Genomic DNA, 16,659 nt, shown 5'->3' with positions numbered 1-16,659 from the left:
CAACATTCCTGTACTCAAGTTTAAACTTTAAAGAGTCAGTTGGTTCATTTAACCCCAGGTGGCTCAATTTCCCCTTTGCCGCAGATCGACTTAGCCCGAGATAAGCCACAATAAAAAGAGAAGTCATATTTTCATGGCCCTTTGTGATACAGTTGATGCATTATTATCATTTTGATTGACAGAAGAATTCCTGAAGTAAAGCTCGTTGTTGTCGTAAGACTTTGACTATCAAATTGTTCCTTGCCTAAAGACAGCATAAGTACAAATTGGCTCATCCACTCACCCCTACGTATATTTGCAGTAGAAATGAAGGTAGTAGTATTTAAACTGTACATTATTTTATTGGATATTGATTACAGTAGTCAAAGTCAACTTCAGTGTCAATCTTTCAGTTTGTGTGTACAGACAGAGAAATCGAAATAACGTTTCCAACAATCCCGAATACAAAAAATATAATAATACAAATATAGTACATTACATTACCAAGCTTAAAAAGACAACTAATTGAATAGAAGAAAACCAAGTCCCAACAATGTTTTATTCTCTGAGGGATTATAACAGAGTATATATTGATATGTTACGAGATAGATGTAGGAACACAGTTATTGATGTGTGAGGTTGAGTTTGGGACAGTTGGGGGTTTATCGCGGGACGGCACAGAGGCTGTAGGGTTTGGGGCAGTGCGTGGCTCCTAACTTGTACTCCAGAGTTGGCTGCACCCCTGGGGGGGCCGCAAAGGAAAACCTCTGAAGGAGGGTGGTGAAGAAGAGAAATAACTCGGCCCTGGCCAGCTGCTCCCCCAGACACACACGCTTACCTGAGAACACACAAAACATCAGATGTATTCACACAATCTTTATTCACTTTTCAGACTTTGTGCCTGCGGGGAGTTACACACTGAATGGATGGGCCCATCATTAAACCCCCAAACACTACAAACTATCCCATTTTAAAGACATAACTATCAACCAACCTGCTGAAAAAGGAAGGAAGGCTTCTCTCTTCCTGAATGTTCCATCCTGGTCCAGAAAGTGCTGAGGGTTGAACGTGTGAGGAGTTTCCCAAATGGACTCGTCTCGCAGAGCAGAGATCAGCGTGGGCAGGACCATGGTGCCCTGCGGAGAATCCAGTCAGGGACATGTCTCTTTGTTTGCATTCTTCAAGTTAGTTTGTTTTCATAAACAAAAAAGATTAAAAAAAGATTACAAGGTCAGCTTCTAGGTTCATTCTCAACCTTGGAAACACAAGTTGTCAAATTAATTAAAACATTAAAAAAGCCCCACACCTGTGTGGATCAAAATCATGTGGTACATGAAAATCTACCGAATAGAAATCAGGGTACTTTATGACCAGCAGCACTGAAGACAACAACACATTTTCATATTTTAGGCCATTAACTTTAACAAATAAATCATCAATTCTAAATATTTTACATTATTATTATTATTATTATTATCATCTGTTGGAGCTACTTATTGTTTTATAATTTGTTTTATTTGGAATGATTTACCCCGAAAAAGGCAGATGAACCAGGGATAGTGAACGTTAAGCTGTTGCTCTTTGAATGTCTGATCTTTGAAAGCAAAGGAAGATAACCGGAACAAAAAATAAATCTGTATGCCGAGTACAATTAGCTTGTTGTGTCTCGATGGCAGTTGGATTTTTAGTTTGTTTTTTGTTTGTTTGTTTTTGATTGACATGATCTTTACATAGTTGAGTGACTGGTTAACTGCTATGCTAATAGCAAATCCAATGAACAGAACAAATAATAAGCACCGCGTACCTTTGGGAAAGTGTACTTGTCCAGTGTGGTCTCCTTGTTTGTCATGCGCACCAAATTGAGGGGAAGAATGTTGGCCATTCTCTGGACTTCATGGATGACCGCGTCGGTGTACGGCATGTTTTCTCTGTCAGTCACAGACGGCTGCTTGGATGAGCCAACCACAGCATCTATCTCTGCCTGGACCTCCTCTGCACAGTGGAAACAGGAAACAGTGTGAGTCCGGGCACTGCATACGTGACGGGGAAATGTTGTGCAACACACCAAGTAAGGTCAAGTGACGATGCAAACACAACATGCAGGAATGGGTGTGTACAGGTACTAATCAAACAAACACACACCTTGAATATGAGGGTAGTTGATCATGAACAGCAGGCCCCAGTGTAAAGTGGTCGTGGTCGTTTCAGTTCCAGCACCAAACAGATCCAGAGTGCAAAAACATAAATTATTCAAATCAAAACCTGAGTCTTTGTCCTCGTTCTATCAAAAAAACAAAAGTTCCATGTATTAGTTGACATATATATATATTAATAAAAAAATGGCAAACACAATCAGGTGGTGCAGGTCCTTAAACCCGGAAATGAGTTAGCATTTTCACACTTCCGGTTCCGCTTATGGTTAGATCCCTGATATAGATCTGTGGCTAACACAAGCTTAAGAGTTGTTTACGTTTTGTTCTACAACAACAACTATGAGAACATACGTCAGTGTCCCACAGTCAGGAAGCTGACAAACAACTGGTTCTGTCTCTTCCCAGTCTGAAACCCAGGTGGTCGCACGCATCTCTGCTCGTCTGGCTGACATTACATTACATATCACTTGTGAGGCGCTTTTATCCAAAGCGACTTACATTCTCAACACTGTGGGCAATCCCCACGGGAGCAATTTTGGGGTGAAATGTCTCAGGGACACAACGACATGCTGACTGCAGTGGGGTTTGAACCTGTGCTCCCCTGATCCCAACACCAACGCACAATCCACTGCGCCACACATCTCTCAGTGGAGGTCTGCTCACCACCTGAAGCTCAACCTAAACAAGACTGAACGGATCTTCATCCCAGGTAAGGACTCTCCCATCCATGACCTGTTCATCAACACTGACCCCTCTGTTGTTTCCCCGAATCAGACTGCAAGGATCCTGGGCGTTACCCTGGACGACCAGCTGGACTGCTTACATCGCTGCTACAACCTGATCCTGCAAATACACTCTGAACAACATCAGGAGGATACGTCCCCTTCTGCCCCCTACTGTCCCCTACTGTCCCAGGAGGACACTCAGGTCTTGGTCCAGGGTCTGGTCATTTGACGCCTGGACTACTGAACTCCCTCCTGGCTGGTCTACCTGCAAACGCCATCTACAGCTAATTCAGAATGCTGCAGCCAGACTGGTCTTCAACCTCCCCCAGTTCTCCCACACGACACCTCTCCTCCACTGGCTGCCAGAGTACGCTTCAAGACCCTGGTACTGGCCCCCCGAGCTTTGAATGGATCAGCTCCTTCCTACATCCAGGCCTTGGTTAAACCATGTACTCCAGCATGCGCACTACGCTTGAGTCAGCCAATCGGCTTGCTGCTCCATCACTGCGAGTGGGACCAAGGAACCCCTCAAACATGCCTGTTAGCTATCCTGGCTCCTAAATGGTGGAATGAGCTTCCCATTGACATCAGGACAGCAGAAACTCTGCATATCTTCTGTTGCAAACTGAAACGTTGTACTTTGGCAATTAAGTTATTGTAAAAAAGAAAAAGAAAAATAAGCCCTTTAAAGAGTTAGCTTAGGCCTTGTAACCGATTCAACAGCACTTATTATGGTATGACTTGCTTGAAGTGAATATATCTGCACTCCTTGCTTTGGATAAAAGCGTGGGCCAAATGAAATGTAAAAGTAAATACCCTCCTGGTGAATGTCTGAAACTTCTGTGTGACGTAAAAACAGCGGTTGCTAAATGAGACAGCTAAACGTCATCAGGCCAAACATTAGCTGCCTTTAGCTTAGCGCCGTCGTCAGTAAGTCACGCAGCTTCTGGCTGTAGTTCCTCTCTAGCCTTACGTTAGCTTTTTACTTCTGGGGGTCGCATTTACGCTTCAAATAATCATAAATTGGTGTTAATATGTGGAGATTATCTTACTGAACAAATAGCAAATGTGTCAGCTAAATGCAAATGCAATGCAATGTGTGATCCACACGTCTTATTTTCTGCAACGTTCTGTAACCCAAGGGAAAATGTATTTAGCTTTCTGTTCAGGGACCCTTGTGATGCTGACTTTCAGGTCGGGCTACACTAATACATTACTTCCCCCCCCCCCCCACCCCCTTAACCTGTCTGCCTTTTTCCCCTACTCCCCCCCCCCCTACCCGACTTGTAAAGCGACCTTTGGTTTCCTGAAAGGCGCTATAAAAATATGATATATTATTATTATTATTATCCGTGCAGCACTCTATACAGAGCATATGTCATCCATCACCTCTCCCATCTCTGTGAGGAAGCAGTCGATGTAGTCCCTGGGGGAGGACGGGTCAAAGCTCTCTCTGTGTTCATTGATCTTCGACTGTATGTAGTCAAGCAAATCTTGTGTCAGGGTGAAAATCCTCTGGTGGGGTCCAGGCAGTCGCTTCATCAGGCCGGGCAGGGTGTTGTAGAGCTACAGCGCACGGACACAAGAGGACATTCAGTGTCTGCTCTATATACAGTATACAGTGCACACAAGGGCTGGTTCAGTGCATTGCTCAAGGACACCTCGGCAGTGACCAGGAGGTGAACTGGTACCTCTCCAGCTTACAGTCCAAAGTCCTACAGACTGAGGTCATTGTTGTACTATTGCCCACTCCTAAACAAAACTATGTCAGTTTTACATCTGCACATTTATCCAGATCTCCTTCACCGGAGACATTTTGATCACGGCAGAAAAGCAAAGCTGTCAATATTCATTTGAATGATAACACCACTTATATAAACACAGTGGGAGAGAGTACCTCAGTACATTTACTCATGTAGTGTAATTGTTGAGGTACTAGCACATTCTTTAAATACTTTGATTATTTATATTATTCTTTTTTTTTTCATTTCAGAGTGAAATATTGAACTTTTTAATACACTATATTCATCTGAAAGCTCTTGTGTCCTTTCAGAACAACATTTCAAATCAATACATTATAAATATTATCATATAAAAAAGGTGTTCAAAATACTAATAATCAGTTAATGCAGCCAGAGTCCAATAATGTAATATATATCAGTCATGGGGGATATTAGCATTTTTTGGATTATTTTGCTGTACATTTGAAATCATACTTTTGTATTTTACTTTGGTTTCATGCATGATTTGTTTGTGTTATGGAGTATTTTTTACACGGTTGTATTGACACTTTTACTTCAGTAAAGTATCCGAGTACATCTTCCATCAACATTTTTGAGTCGGAGTTCATTATAAAAATACAATGCCATGTTAATTCAGTAGTTCTGGAACCATCTTCCAAATCAGTTTTAAAAACATACAATTGATTTATGGGGTTTGGCTGCTGGGTAATTCCTGACAATACGAAAGATGAATGTGTATGAGTGAGTCTCACATGAGCCCATATTCCTCCCTCCAAGTACACCAGCTCGTTGAAGGTCTGCAGTATATCCTGGTGCTGCTTGTCATCGTACTCAAAGCGGTCCCCGAACACCAGGCAGCAGATGATGTTGGACACAGCGTTGTTTATCAAGGACTGTGCGTTAAAAGGATTGCCTGATAAATAAAGGGAACATATGTATAAGACGGGACGGAAAGTCAAAACATGACAGTGTGATGAGAAGAAGTTCTGACTTTGATCACTGAAACAATGCAGCGCATGGTCCAAGGTCCACGCTCCAAATGTGAAGAGAAACCACATGTGAAATATTGCATCATGGGCCGCCTTATAGCTAGGAAGGTCGAGCTTGTGAAGGACCCGGGTAGGAATCCGGCTCAGGACCATTTAATGCACGGCATCCCCTCTTTCTCCCCATTTAAAGTCTTTCTCTTCAATAAAGGCACTTAGTTGCTCAAGTAATTATTTTAAAAAAATACAAAAATATTGCATCATGATGAGAAAAAAGCATTGATTGATGGTTTCTTTTTAAACAAGATCCGTGCCTTTGTGAAGGGAGAACGCCTCAGAGAGATAGTGGCTCTCCTGCTGGATGGACGGCTCCAGGGACATCTTCCCCACACCAAAGTTTCTGAGGGTCCGGATAGCAAATCTCCGCTGCTGCTTCCAAGGGTGTCCGTTTGATAACAACAGACCTTTTGGAAACAGAATAAAGCATTAGATCTGAACGGAATTGGAATTGGACAGAGCTAGCCGCTAATGCTAAACTAAATGCACTATGCTCATGTGCCTGATCCAGTGTCAGGCTGTCAGATAGGGCTGGGCTAAGGATGAAATCAAATATTCTGATTAGGGCTGTCATCGTAATGTGTTAACGCTTGCAACTTATCCGGAAACCACAACGCGTTAAAACATTAATTGATGTTTGTTTATGTTTACTGTGCCACTTCCGGCGTTAAAGGGCACGGTCCGGGGGAAACTAGCCTTGCTAGGAACCATTCATTTTTTGTTTCATTTCTGGTTTGTGCGGTTAACTTTATATTGGATACAAACTACACTAGACTGTTTACTCTACATGTCAGACCAATTGTAGAAATAGGAGCCCTGTCTGCTCAGGAACATTAGTTAGATTATAGGTTAATGTCATACGGAAGTGACATCTTGGAGTCCTGCTGCTAGTTCTCGTTTTAGGAACACGCTTAGGAAAGGGAATATATGTTTGGCTCTCGTTTTTTGGGGGGGAATTGGGTTGTTGTTCGTTTCTCCTGCTTTCCATTAAATAGGCCTGGGTAACATTTTGATTATGTTATGTAACAGGAAATGGTGGAACATGTCTAAGACTTGTCTCTTGGAATGTTAAGGGCATGAATGCCCCGGTTAAAGGAGGCAGAATATTTTCCCACTTAAAACTGAAATTGCCTTTTTACAAGAAGCTCATCTGAGCACCAAGGACCACCAGAGGTTAAAGGCATCATGGGCTGGACAAACCTTTCATTCCAATGTTAGTAGTAGAGCAAGAGGCGCAGCTATTGGGATGCATACAAAAATACAGTTCAGCCCGACTAAGGTTATAGCGGATCCTCAAGGTCGCTTTGTGATAGTCCCTCAATAATGTAAATGTTGTTCTCGCCAATCTATATGCGCCCAACTGGGATGATATGAAGCATTCATGGGAAAGGTGATATCATTATTATCTGAACTAAACTCCCACCATTTTATTTTGGGTGGTGATCTCAACTGTACAATGGACTCGCTTTTAGACATATCTGGTCCAAAACGGGACTCCCACTCTAAAATGGCTAAAGCCATTTCATTACTTATGAGTCAAACAGGATGTATGGCCCCATGGCGTTTTCTCTACTCCAAAGCGAAACGGTTTTCTTTCTACTTTATGTATATAAATGTCATGTTCTTAAATGTTGTATGTGAGGGACTACGGGTGGAAATTAGCTCAAAGCTCAAATCTGGCATGTTTACGTTTTAAAGCATTATTTGTTTTAAATGTTCATCAATGTGCACTGTCCCTCTTCACATAAACGATTAAATACAAAATAAAATAAATACTCTTGGTTCACAAAACATTCTCGAGAATCGACTATTTTTTTATTGATAACTATTTTTCTATATTACGATGTCCAAAATGTAGGAAGTTATCTAGGCTCATTACTTTATCAATATAATAGCGATGTATTACCCAGCCCTAGTGTCAGTCTTATGCCAATACCCATTCAAATGCAACATACAGTACCATTATTCCCAGCTAATGCACTAAACAACGGTATCGTCGGGCGGTCCTCGTAGTCCTCTCCTTTCTGGATCAGGACCTCTCTCACCAGCTCGTAGTCATAGACGAACACAATTCTCCCACCAAAGAGCCGCAGGCTGAAATCTTTCCATATTTTCTGCAAACTGAACACAGAGAGCACACTGGTGTTCAGGATCACTGAGCACACAACACACACATCATTCCAGCTTTATACATGTAGAAGGATTCAATATCAATAAATGTATAACGTTTATTTACATTGAAGTACCGGTATATAAATAATACAATAATAATAGAAAATGTAATCAACAAGTAACCTATGATGTATAATCTGTTAAAATATATGACATAATCCAGGGGGGATTCACAAAGTACCCAGTGGTATTAAAAGTAGTTCAAATAAAGCACTAAATCCTTACTTAGAGAGTGAAACGTCACAGATTAGCCGGCATGCCTGAGAAGTACCCGTATGTGCGTTCATAGCGCATGCGCAACTTTAACCAAAATGCTCGTTCACATCAAGCACGTCAATTTGCTTACAGGTAACAGCACCGTGCGTTCATGACAGCATGGTAATGGGTTGTTATTATGATGGATTTGATATTAACGAGGCGGCAGCTAGTAATAGAGAGGCGAAGTCACGCCCATCTACTTCCGGCCCATGGGACCCCGGAAGCGAAAAATTAACATTGAATTAAATGGAGAGAGAACACGTATCTTTTGATCCCGTTTGAATTGTGCCACGAACTACACATATGATGTTTGTCAATCTTAAACAATAAATTCCATGTCAAAAAAGTCACATTTTGTCGTAAAACTGTTGAAATATAAGACTATGAAAAATACGCGACTACAAAGACTGCAAATCCCAAATCCCATTCTGGCTCGCGTAAGTGATGTCACAGGCGATAATTCTCCAAGTGGTTGCGACTCGTAATTAAAGCGAAGAAGAAGAAGAAGATCTCATAACCGATTTATTCCCTCCAATAAATAAGAGATTGCTAAAAATAAATGCACTTTTACAAGATGCATGTGTGCTTTGTACCAGGTTGTAATCACATAAGTGATCAAACCACTTGCTCGTTCTATCGATTCCCGTCTGATGAAAGGACCAGGAGTCGCCGGATCAGACATATCAGCTAATGTACACATCAATCGTTATGTACTTATATTACGCTGTAACGGGATCTAGTGATATCCAACAGAGCTTCATTTAGTATGAAATAATTATTGCACTATATATATATATATATATATATATATATATATATATATATATATATATATATATATATATAGACACAGTGCAATATATATATACACAGTGCAATAAGCTTCTTAGTGCAATAATAAGCTACAATGATGTTAATCTAACGTCGGTAATATTAACTTTATTTAATACAACATTTACGGTACAAGATGTAATCATACAGCCCATATAGTATAATATTTTACAAATGATGAATTACAGCAAACATGTGCAATATATCCATTATTACAGCTCCGTGGGATGGCAATAAGGCGATATGGGTCCGTTGTTATTGTGCATCCATGGGTAAAGATAAACGCATGTGGCATGTAAAATGTAATGCAGAGGGAAATAACTCTCAGAATAACGTTATTAGCACATTATTACAACTTGAGAAACGAATGTTTTTAATAAGGGCTATACAAGTGTTCATACGGGGTTGTTTATTTAGTTTTTAAAAAATTATCCAACGAGTTACAGACCACTCTTTCCCTATGTAAATCAATGGGAAACAGTGTTTCCGGGCCCAGCAACCTAAAGGAAGTGTAGTACCGCCGTTTGGCCACAACGTCTATTCTCATCAGACTCCGGCGCACTTCCTGGGGGCTTGCTGTTTGAGATCTTGATAGCCCACTCCCCCTCCATACCGCTCCACACCTCGTAGGCCAAGACACATATTGAGCCCAGAAAATTAATGTTACTAAGGGCTGTAAATAAAATAAGCCTCTGTCTAAAATGGACAACATTGTTAGGAGATTTAAACTATACAGCGGTTCTGCACTGCGGTCACTCAGCCGTCTCTCGCGTTTGTTTTTTCAAATCAGCTGCTCTTCATTTTTCCTGCTATATTTGACGAGTGATACCAATATGTTTTACCACAAGTTCTTAATAAAACTGACAGTGTTGGACTCGGTTCTAGTTTGACTTCTACCAGAAATAAAATGATGTACTTTTACCTTGTACTTTGTGAGTAATCCTCTGTCAGAGTCCCCTCCATAGTACATAATGCATGTTTTTCTGCTATCTTTGATGAGCGATACAAATATAATTTTACCATTAGTTCTTAATGAAATTGATACTGTTTGACTTTGTATTAGTTAGCCTACTACTTACAATACATTGAAGTACTTTCAAGTATTGTTTGAGGAATACTCTGTCAAAGTCCCCTGCTGAGAACAACATCAAGCCACTTCTGCTAAGTTTGATGAGGGAATTCTTTTTAGTTGTCATTAGTTCTTTGTGAGATTGATCCTGTTGGACTCACTAGTGAAACTACCCCCACAAGTACTATGAAGTACTTACTGTGTACCTTTCCAGTAATCCTCTGTCAATGTCCCCTCCTGAGAACAAGAATGCATGTTTCTCTGCTATTTTGAACAAGCGTTAAAAAACCTTTCTTCATGAAACTGATATTGTTGGACAGAGTACTTTGAGAGGATGGTAGACTGCACACTGACACACTCCGTCACTCTTGTTGGCCTCTTATGATGCTGCTGTCTTTTAATATATGATTATTCCTCCGCCGCTAGTTCGTCACAGTCTCATCAGCCTCATCCTTCCATCAGGCCCAGTCAACGCCTCAGCCTCCAGCACACTTCCAGTGTCTGACTCCATGATATTGTCCTGATGCTGTGAGGGTGATGGCCCATGATCACAACATGACCCCTCTAGAGTCTGAGTGCCAGGGACCTCATATTATGTCTGTCATTAATGTTACATCACCCATTATAACAATTTCCTTTCCTTTTTCTCTTCACTGAAGTATTTAAGTATAACCCAATGTAAAGTCCTTTTCCTGCGCCATTTTAAAGCTTCAAAACAGGCATTTTTACTGTATGTGTTTGGAGAAATGACACAATCAATGGCCCAGAATTGTACTTTATAAACTCTGCATCTTGTGGTGCTTGAAGAAATACAGACTGGTTAAGCCTTTTTTGGAGCCCTTTCTTGCAATATTTATTAAAATAAGTTTACGTTCTATTTCAACTACTTTAAGCAGGAAACCTTTATTGACTAAACATTTATTAATAATTTAGAAAGGTTTTTGTGACAAATAATTTCCAAAGTAACCTTTTTTCTCATTTTATATATCATATTTCAAATGTTTACACACAACATTATTAATTTAGACATTTTTATCTAATGTTCAGTTTTTTTTAATTATGAATCAATTAATTTGATTGTATTTCCTTGAGGCTGGGAAAGATATCCAGCAGTTCAACATACAAATGTTTAATACAAGTAAGTATATTATTATAACAGGGAAAAGTAAATAAAATAAGTTTAGTAGGAGGATGTAGTTTTATTTTTTTCTCTCACCTTGTAATTACACAATCAAACACTCTATAATTTAGCTCCGGCCTTCACTCACAATAAAACATTTTGTTGAATTGGACACATTTTTTGAAGCTCTATTGACTGACATGCGATGACTGGGACTGATGGAAGAATCTGCGAGGAATTAACTGGAGCAGAGAAATAATCATATTTTAAAAGACAGCAGCTTCATAAGAGGCCAACAAGAGTCACAAGGGTTTTGTCACGCGATGTGGAGGTGAAATGTCACTCCTATCTCTTTTACTGATAATAACTGGACCATTTCTTTGCCCTCTGATACTAGTTCAGATGTAACTGTATACATGACAGTAAAAGAGCTGCTCAATACATCTTTACATACATTTGCAAAACTTGTGTCAAGATTATGACCCTTCTATTGATGTACTTATATTCTCTTTTCTATGTCTGTGTTTCTATCTCTGATCATTCTTTATAACGAGTTTTGCTCCATGATAACTAGTAGGCTAACTAATGACTACAGTTTTGCACTGTAGTGCTTACTTAAAGGTGGGGTATGTAATTTATTTCAGAAACACTTGTTATATTCCATGGAATGCTCTTAAAGGTGGGGTAGGTAAGTTTGAGAAACCGGCTCGAGATACACTTTTTGTTATATTCCATGGAATGCTCTTAACATCCCGATAGCAATGAATATCTGAAGTGCTTTGACACCAAATCCATCAACAAATGTCATCTGTAGAAGCCGTAATAGTGTAAAAAGTACAACCAATCGGGATTGGATGGCCTACCTGCCTGTCAGCCTTCCATCTGTGCACAAACTTATCTCGTGCCCTCATTGGTCATGTGCGCGTTCGTGTGTGTTGGAGGAGGGGCTCTGTAAGGAAGTAGCCGATTTTTTCCGGCTGTGAATTTTCAAATTCTAGCGATCTCGAGCTGGTTTCTCCAAAATTACCTACCCCACCTTTAAGGATAGGGTGGAAAAACCAGTAGGAGTAAGCTAGCTTTCATTTATACAAACAAAAACCCTGGCAAGTGTGAAACTGTAGAACTAAAGTCACTTTCTCCAAACGTACAAACATTTAGCGAGACCAGTCGTTTCATGTTTTTGAAGGAGCTAAAACTGAGCATATTCTGTCAACTCAGATTTTATTTCTGCTTTTTTAAACTGTAGTATGTGCTCGTCGTGTGTTTCATCGATTGTGTATCGGCTACTGCCTGAATATGCTGAAAGAAAGGCAGGTTTTCCTATCAATAACATCTCTGAGCAGATGACCGGCGGTTAACTAACACAAAGCCCCTGTGACGCGCAATGCACCAGCAGTAGACGTCACTTCAGTTATGTCAAACAGATGTGTGTGAAAAGCATTCGATGTATTGTTTGTTGTCCGGATTTAAAGAGCATTGTAACGCATAGCCCATATAACAAAATATGGACTATGCTGATTATATATGGTACTATGCAAACACATACAAACCATAAACACATAAAGATATGCACACCTCCGGGATCTGCAGGTGGAATCTGGTGGGACTAACGCGAAGCAGGTCGCCGAGGAACGGGAGAGCCCATGGTCCGGGGGGGAAGTTCGCCGGGGCTCTGTTCTTCAGAACGTCCGCCACCAACAGGAAGACAAAGAAGAATATCAACACACTCTGACAGTCCACACACTCCCAGCCGAGCACGCTGCGAACAGCCTCCATCCGTCAGCTCTGTTCGGAGGGCTGAGAGCTGCTCTGTTTTACTCTGTCAAACAACTTGTTGTACAACTTATCGACTAATCAGAGGGATAGTGGGCGGGGTGACTCACCTTCAAAATAAAAGTCTGAGTTCACTTCAGTACACTCAGAGTACCGGACATATGTAATACTAATAATAACGTGTTATGGCACCTGTCTCCAAAAAGTGGATACAGTTAAATACTTGGCTCTATGGCTTGACTCTGAGCTCATATATCTCCGTATTGAATACATGCTGCAAAAAGATGATCTAGTTTGTTACTACGTCCAAAAAACTGCGTCATCATCACACCCACTGTGACTGTACTTCTACTCCACTACAATTCAGAGGTAAATAATGGCGTACTTTTATTCCACTACATGTATTTAGCTTTACATATAGCCTATGGATGAATGATGTGAAATATAATCAAGTGTTAAATCAGACTTTAGTTCCACCTGCAGTAAATCCACCAGCTACCCTGCAGTCTACAAAGTCATTCAGACTAGCTGCACCTTCACCAGCTTTGAGAACACTTTAACGATCAATCATTATAAAACATATCATATATATTATTCTGAAATGGACCAATCTGCACAACGACTACTTTTAGTAATTTGAGTAGGCTATATATTGATGCTAATACTTTTCTACTTCTACTTGAGACACATTTGAATTGCAGGACTTTTACTTACAACACAGTATTCACTCTGGTACTTCTACTTTTACTTAAGTACAAGATCAGAGTACTTCTTCCCCCTCTGCTCTTAAAGTACTCCTTATGCATTAGTAATGTCTAAGAATTTACTTAAATGTTACGGCAAGAAAAAAGGTAGGGCAAGTTGTGTAAATGTATACAACTAAAGAAATATTTTATAATATACATTTAAAAAGTATTAATTGCGTTATTATGATGCAAAGTGATGGTAAGGGGCTTGGGAAAGCATTATGTTGCTAAGGCTCCTCACACTAAGTCAAATCATGATGTGGAGTTGACACTCCTATCTTTATTACTGATAATAACTGACCCATTGTATTGCCCCACCCTCTGATACTAGGTCAGATGTAACTGTATTTTAACACTGTAGACTTCTGCTTAATACAACTTTTACATACAGTACACTTGCATTATTGTATAGGTAAATCTGCCTTCAAAAAAAGTCAACCATACTTTGTCCATGCACACGCCTTCAGTCGACCAGCTGACGAGTTGAAGCTCCAGCTTGTTTTTCACCTCAGAGGCAAACAGTGTTACACCAGATTCCTGCCATGCCTTTGTTCCCATAGTCTAAAATGGCAGCGAGAGGATGGTGTGTATTTCAGGAGAGAATATAGTCAAACAGCTTTGTTGTCCCTAAAATGTCTTTCCTAAATGAAGCCACTTCTTCGGGGCAAAACTAAACCCCTGCATAATGTGTTCAAGATCCATACAGTGCTAATAGTATGGCGGTCAGTGATATACCCATTTGTTAATCATGTGCTAACACATGCACAGGCATAGCTCTGAGCAATGGTGGAAAAGCAAAGTAGTTTGTCATCACTCATTTTCCCGAACAAATCAACAACAAATATGTCATCAAATCCGGGCAAAAGTTTAGATTCTTTGACAAATAAAGTTAATCTGAAAGTTCAAGTTTTGATCCTGAATTTTGTCAAATAAAATGATGTATTCAAACAAAAAACAAGTGTATGAAAAGTTCTTTTCAGGTTGAATATAACATTGATTCCGCCTTGTAATTCAACATGACTGAGTAAGGGCCTCGGTCTTCATATGTTGCTGTCAATGATGATTCCAAGCCCCTCTCAGTTAAGCCCCCCCACTCAACATCAGGGCCCACAGTCTGAAAACAAAAACATAATATGTTTTTGTTTTCAGACTGTTTTGAAAGTGAAAAAAGTTCTGAATCTGAAAGCATAAAATCTGAAACTGAAATATCAAAATTCTAATGAAAGTGAGATGTGAAAAATAATTAATTTAGTCAAAACAATAACTCAATTATATCAAAAATAATATTCAACATGCAGAAACTTTTTATACTTATATCTTTAGTTTGAATACATCATTGTTTAAAAAAAAAAGTGGAATAAAAAACCGTTGGCCCAGATTAAATGGCATCATAATAACCAGCCATTGTTTTTTATTTCAATGCTATGAAGGCCCCTTTAGTTTAAGAGCTTTATGGCCAACATGCCAACTGCCAAAGGGCTTCATCTCGCTCGCACACACACACACACACACACACACACACACACACACACACACACACACACACACACACCACACACACACACACACACACACACACACACACATATTCCAGGCAGGCACAATCCAATTTCATATATGACTTCCTGGCAGGATTCCAAGATTTGTTATTACTTATCCAGCCGGGACATTATGTGTGTGTGTGTGTGTGTGTGTGTGTGTGTGTGTGTGTGTGTGTGTGTGTGTGTGTGTGTGTGTGTGTGTTGTGTGTGTGTGTGTGTGTGTGTGTGTGTGTGTGTGTGTGTGCGTGTGTGTGTGTGGTCTCAGTCCATATCTAATCTTACACACTGCACAACCCATCAGCCTTATATTTGTTGTGTGTATCCCTTTGTGTTCATTCATGCGGGGATTCACAAGTTGTAATACCACTCCATCATTGACTGCTGACTCCTCATTACTCCGGCCGGTACAGTGGGCTTGTTTAGTTTTGAGTGTTTGTCGCTCTGTCGTTTGGCTAACAGAGCTAAAAGCTATTGGTTCTATAACTGAGTAGCCGGTTGTTCTCTGGCCTACTGGTAAATGGACCGTGCAGCTCTTTATCGGGTCTGTACGAGCCCTCGAAGCGCTTTACATACAAGTCATTCACGCGTTCACACCTCCTTCATACAGAGCCGTTCACTTGCTCTGGGAAGCTAACATTAATACACACTCACCATTCGCCATGTTAAGTATCTGGACCAAGGATACATCGACATGTTGACAGCACGGGCTGGGATGGAACCCACAACAGTTGCCTTTTCTTACCAAATAACTTGTAATTACTCAACATTTTGATGCTGTTTTTTTTTAATGCCACTAACAGCTATATATGATGATAACAAGTAAAGAAAACACAGGAGGTAGTTACAATCAGTGTGGTACTAAAATATGTTTTCAGTATGGTTACAGGTCAGGTCAGTGACCCGGATTCAGACTTTGCACTACTGTAGTTGTTTTGGAAATTGTGTGTGTGTGTGTGTGTGTGTGTGTGTGTGTGTGTGTGTGTGTGTGTGTGTGTGTGTGTGTGTGTGTGTGTGTGTTAATAAGAAGCTTGGTAGCCCCTGCTGTCAATTTAATCTCCCCTTTGTGTTGTTGTGTCCAGACCATGTCCAGACCCATATGGACTCACGCACACACGTTAGTGTGTCAGAGTGCCACCACAGGAGAGGATTAAAACCTCATGTCAGAGACAGTTTATGAGGCAACCATGCTGAGAAACAATAACATTATTACCATGGCATTATTATCTATTGCATTCAGTCAACACGCCTCTGCCGGGTGTTGCTGTGCGGGTGAATTCATTTAATCACGATTAAGTGCAATCATGACGTTTACTGTAAAGGAGGGGCGGGCGTGGCTGGAGAAGCAATAGAAAACAATTTCAGCTTGATTGACACCACATTCGTCCAATCAGTAATGTTTTTATTGGGACAATTCTGTCGTTGGACCCTGGCATTAGAGTTTTGTAGTAACCTTTCTGACAAATATGTCGGCCTCTGGGAATCTCTTGGCCACCAATATTATGGATAA

The 16,659-nt window shown here is 40.4% G+C and overlaps 2 protein-coding genes across 2 annotated transcripts in view; one reads left to right on the top strand and one right to left on the bottom strand.

The window, feature by feature from the left end:
- Positions 1–321: 321 nt before the first annotated feature.
- Positions 322–12,923, bottom strand: LOC117455593 (cytochrome P450 2J4-like). Its single transcript, XM_034095157.1, has 9 exons — positions 12,666–12,923; positions 7,603–7,763; positions 5,900–6,049; positions 5,352–5,512; positions 4,247–4,423; positions 2,122–2,260; positions 1,784–1,971; positions 974–1,115; positions 322–817 (listed from the first exon to the last, which is right to left on the bottom strand). Exons 1-9 carry the CDS (start codon positions 12,866–12,868, stop codon positions 642–644), a joined length of 1,497 nt encoding a protein of 498 aa, XP_033951048.1. The 5' UTR covers positions 12,869–12,923; the 3' UTR covers positions 322–641.
- A 242-nt stretch (positions 12,924–13,165) lies between these two features.
- zdhhc5a (zinc finger DHHC-type palmitoyltransferase 5a) overlaps positions 13,166–16,659 on the top strand; it is a 34,429-nt gene continuing 30,935 nt past the window's right edge. Inside the window, exon 1 of the mRNA XM_034095121.2 lies at positions 13,166–13,234. The gene's annotated coding sequence lies outside the window, so the exon portion shown is untranslated. The remainder of the gene's footprint in view (positions 13,235–16,659) is intronic.

Source organism: Pseudochaenichthys georgianus, chromosome 1, assembly GCF_902827115.2.
Source record: "Pseudochaenichthys georgianus chromosome 1, fPseGeo1.2, whole genome shotgun sequence".
NCBI lineage: Eukaryota > Metazoa > Chordata > Actinopteri > Perciformes > Channichthyidae > Pseudochaenichthys > Pseudochaenichthys georgianus.
This window is presented reverse-complemented; position numbering and strand designations above follow the sequence as displayed.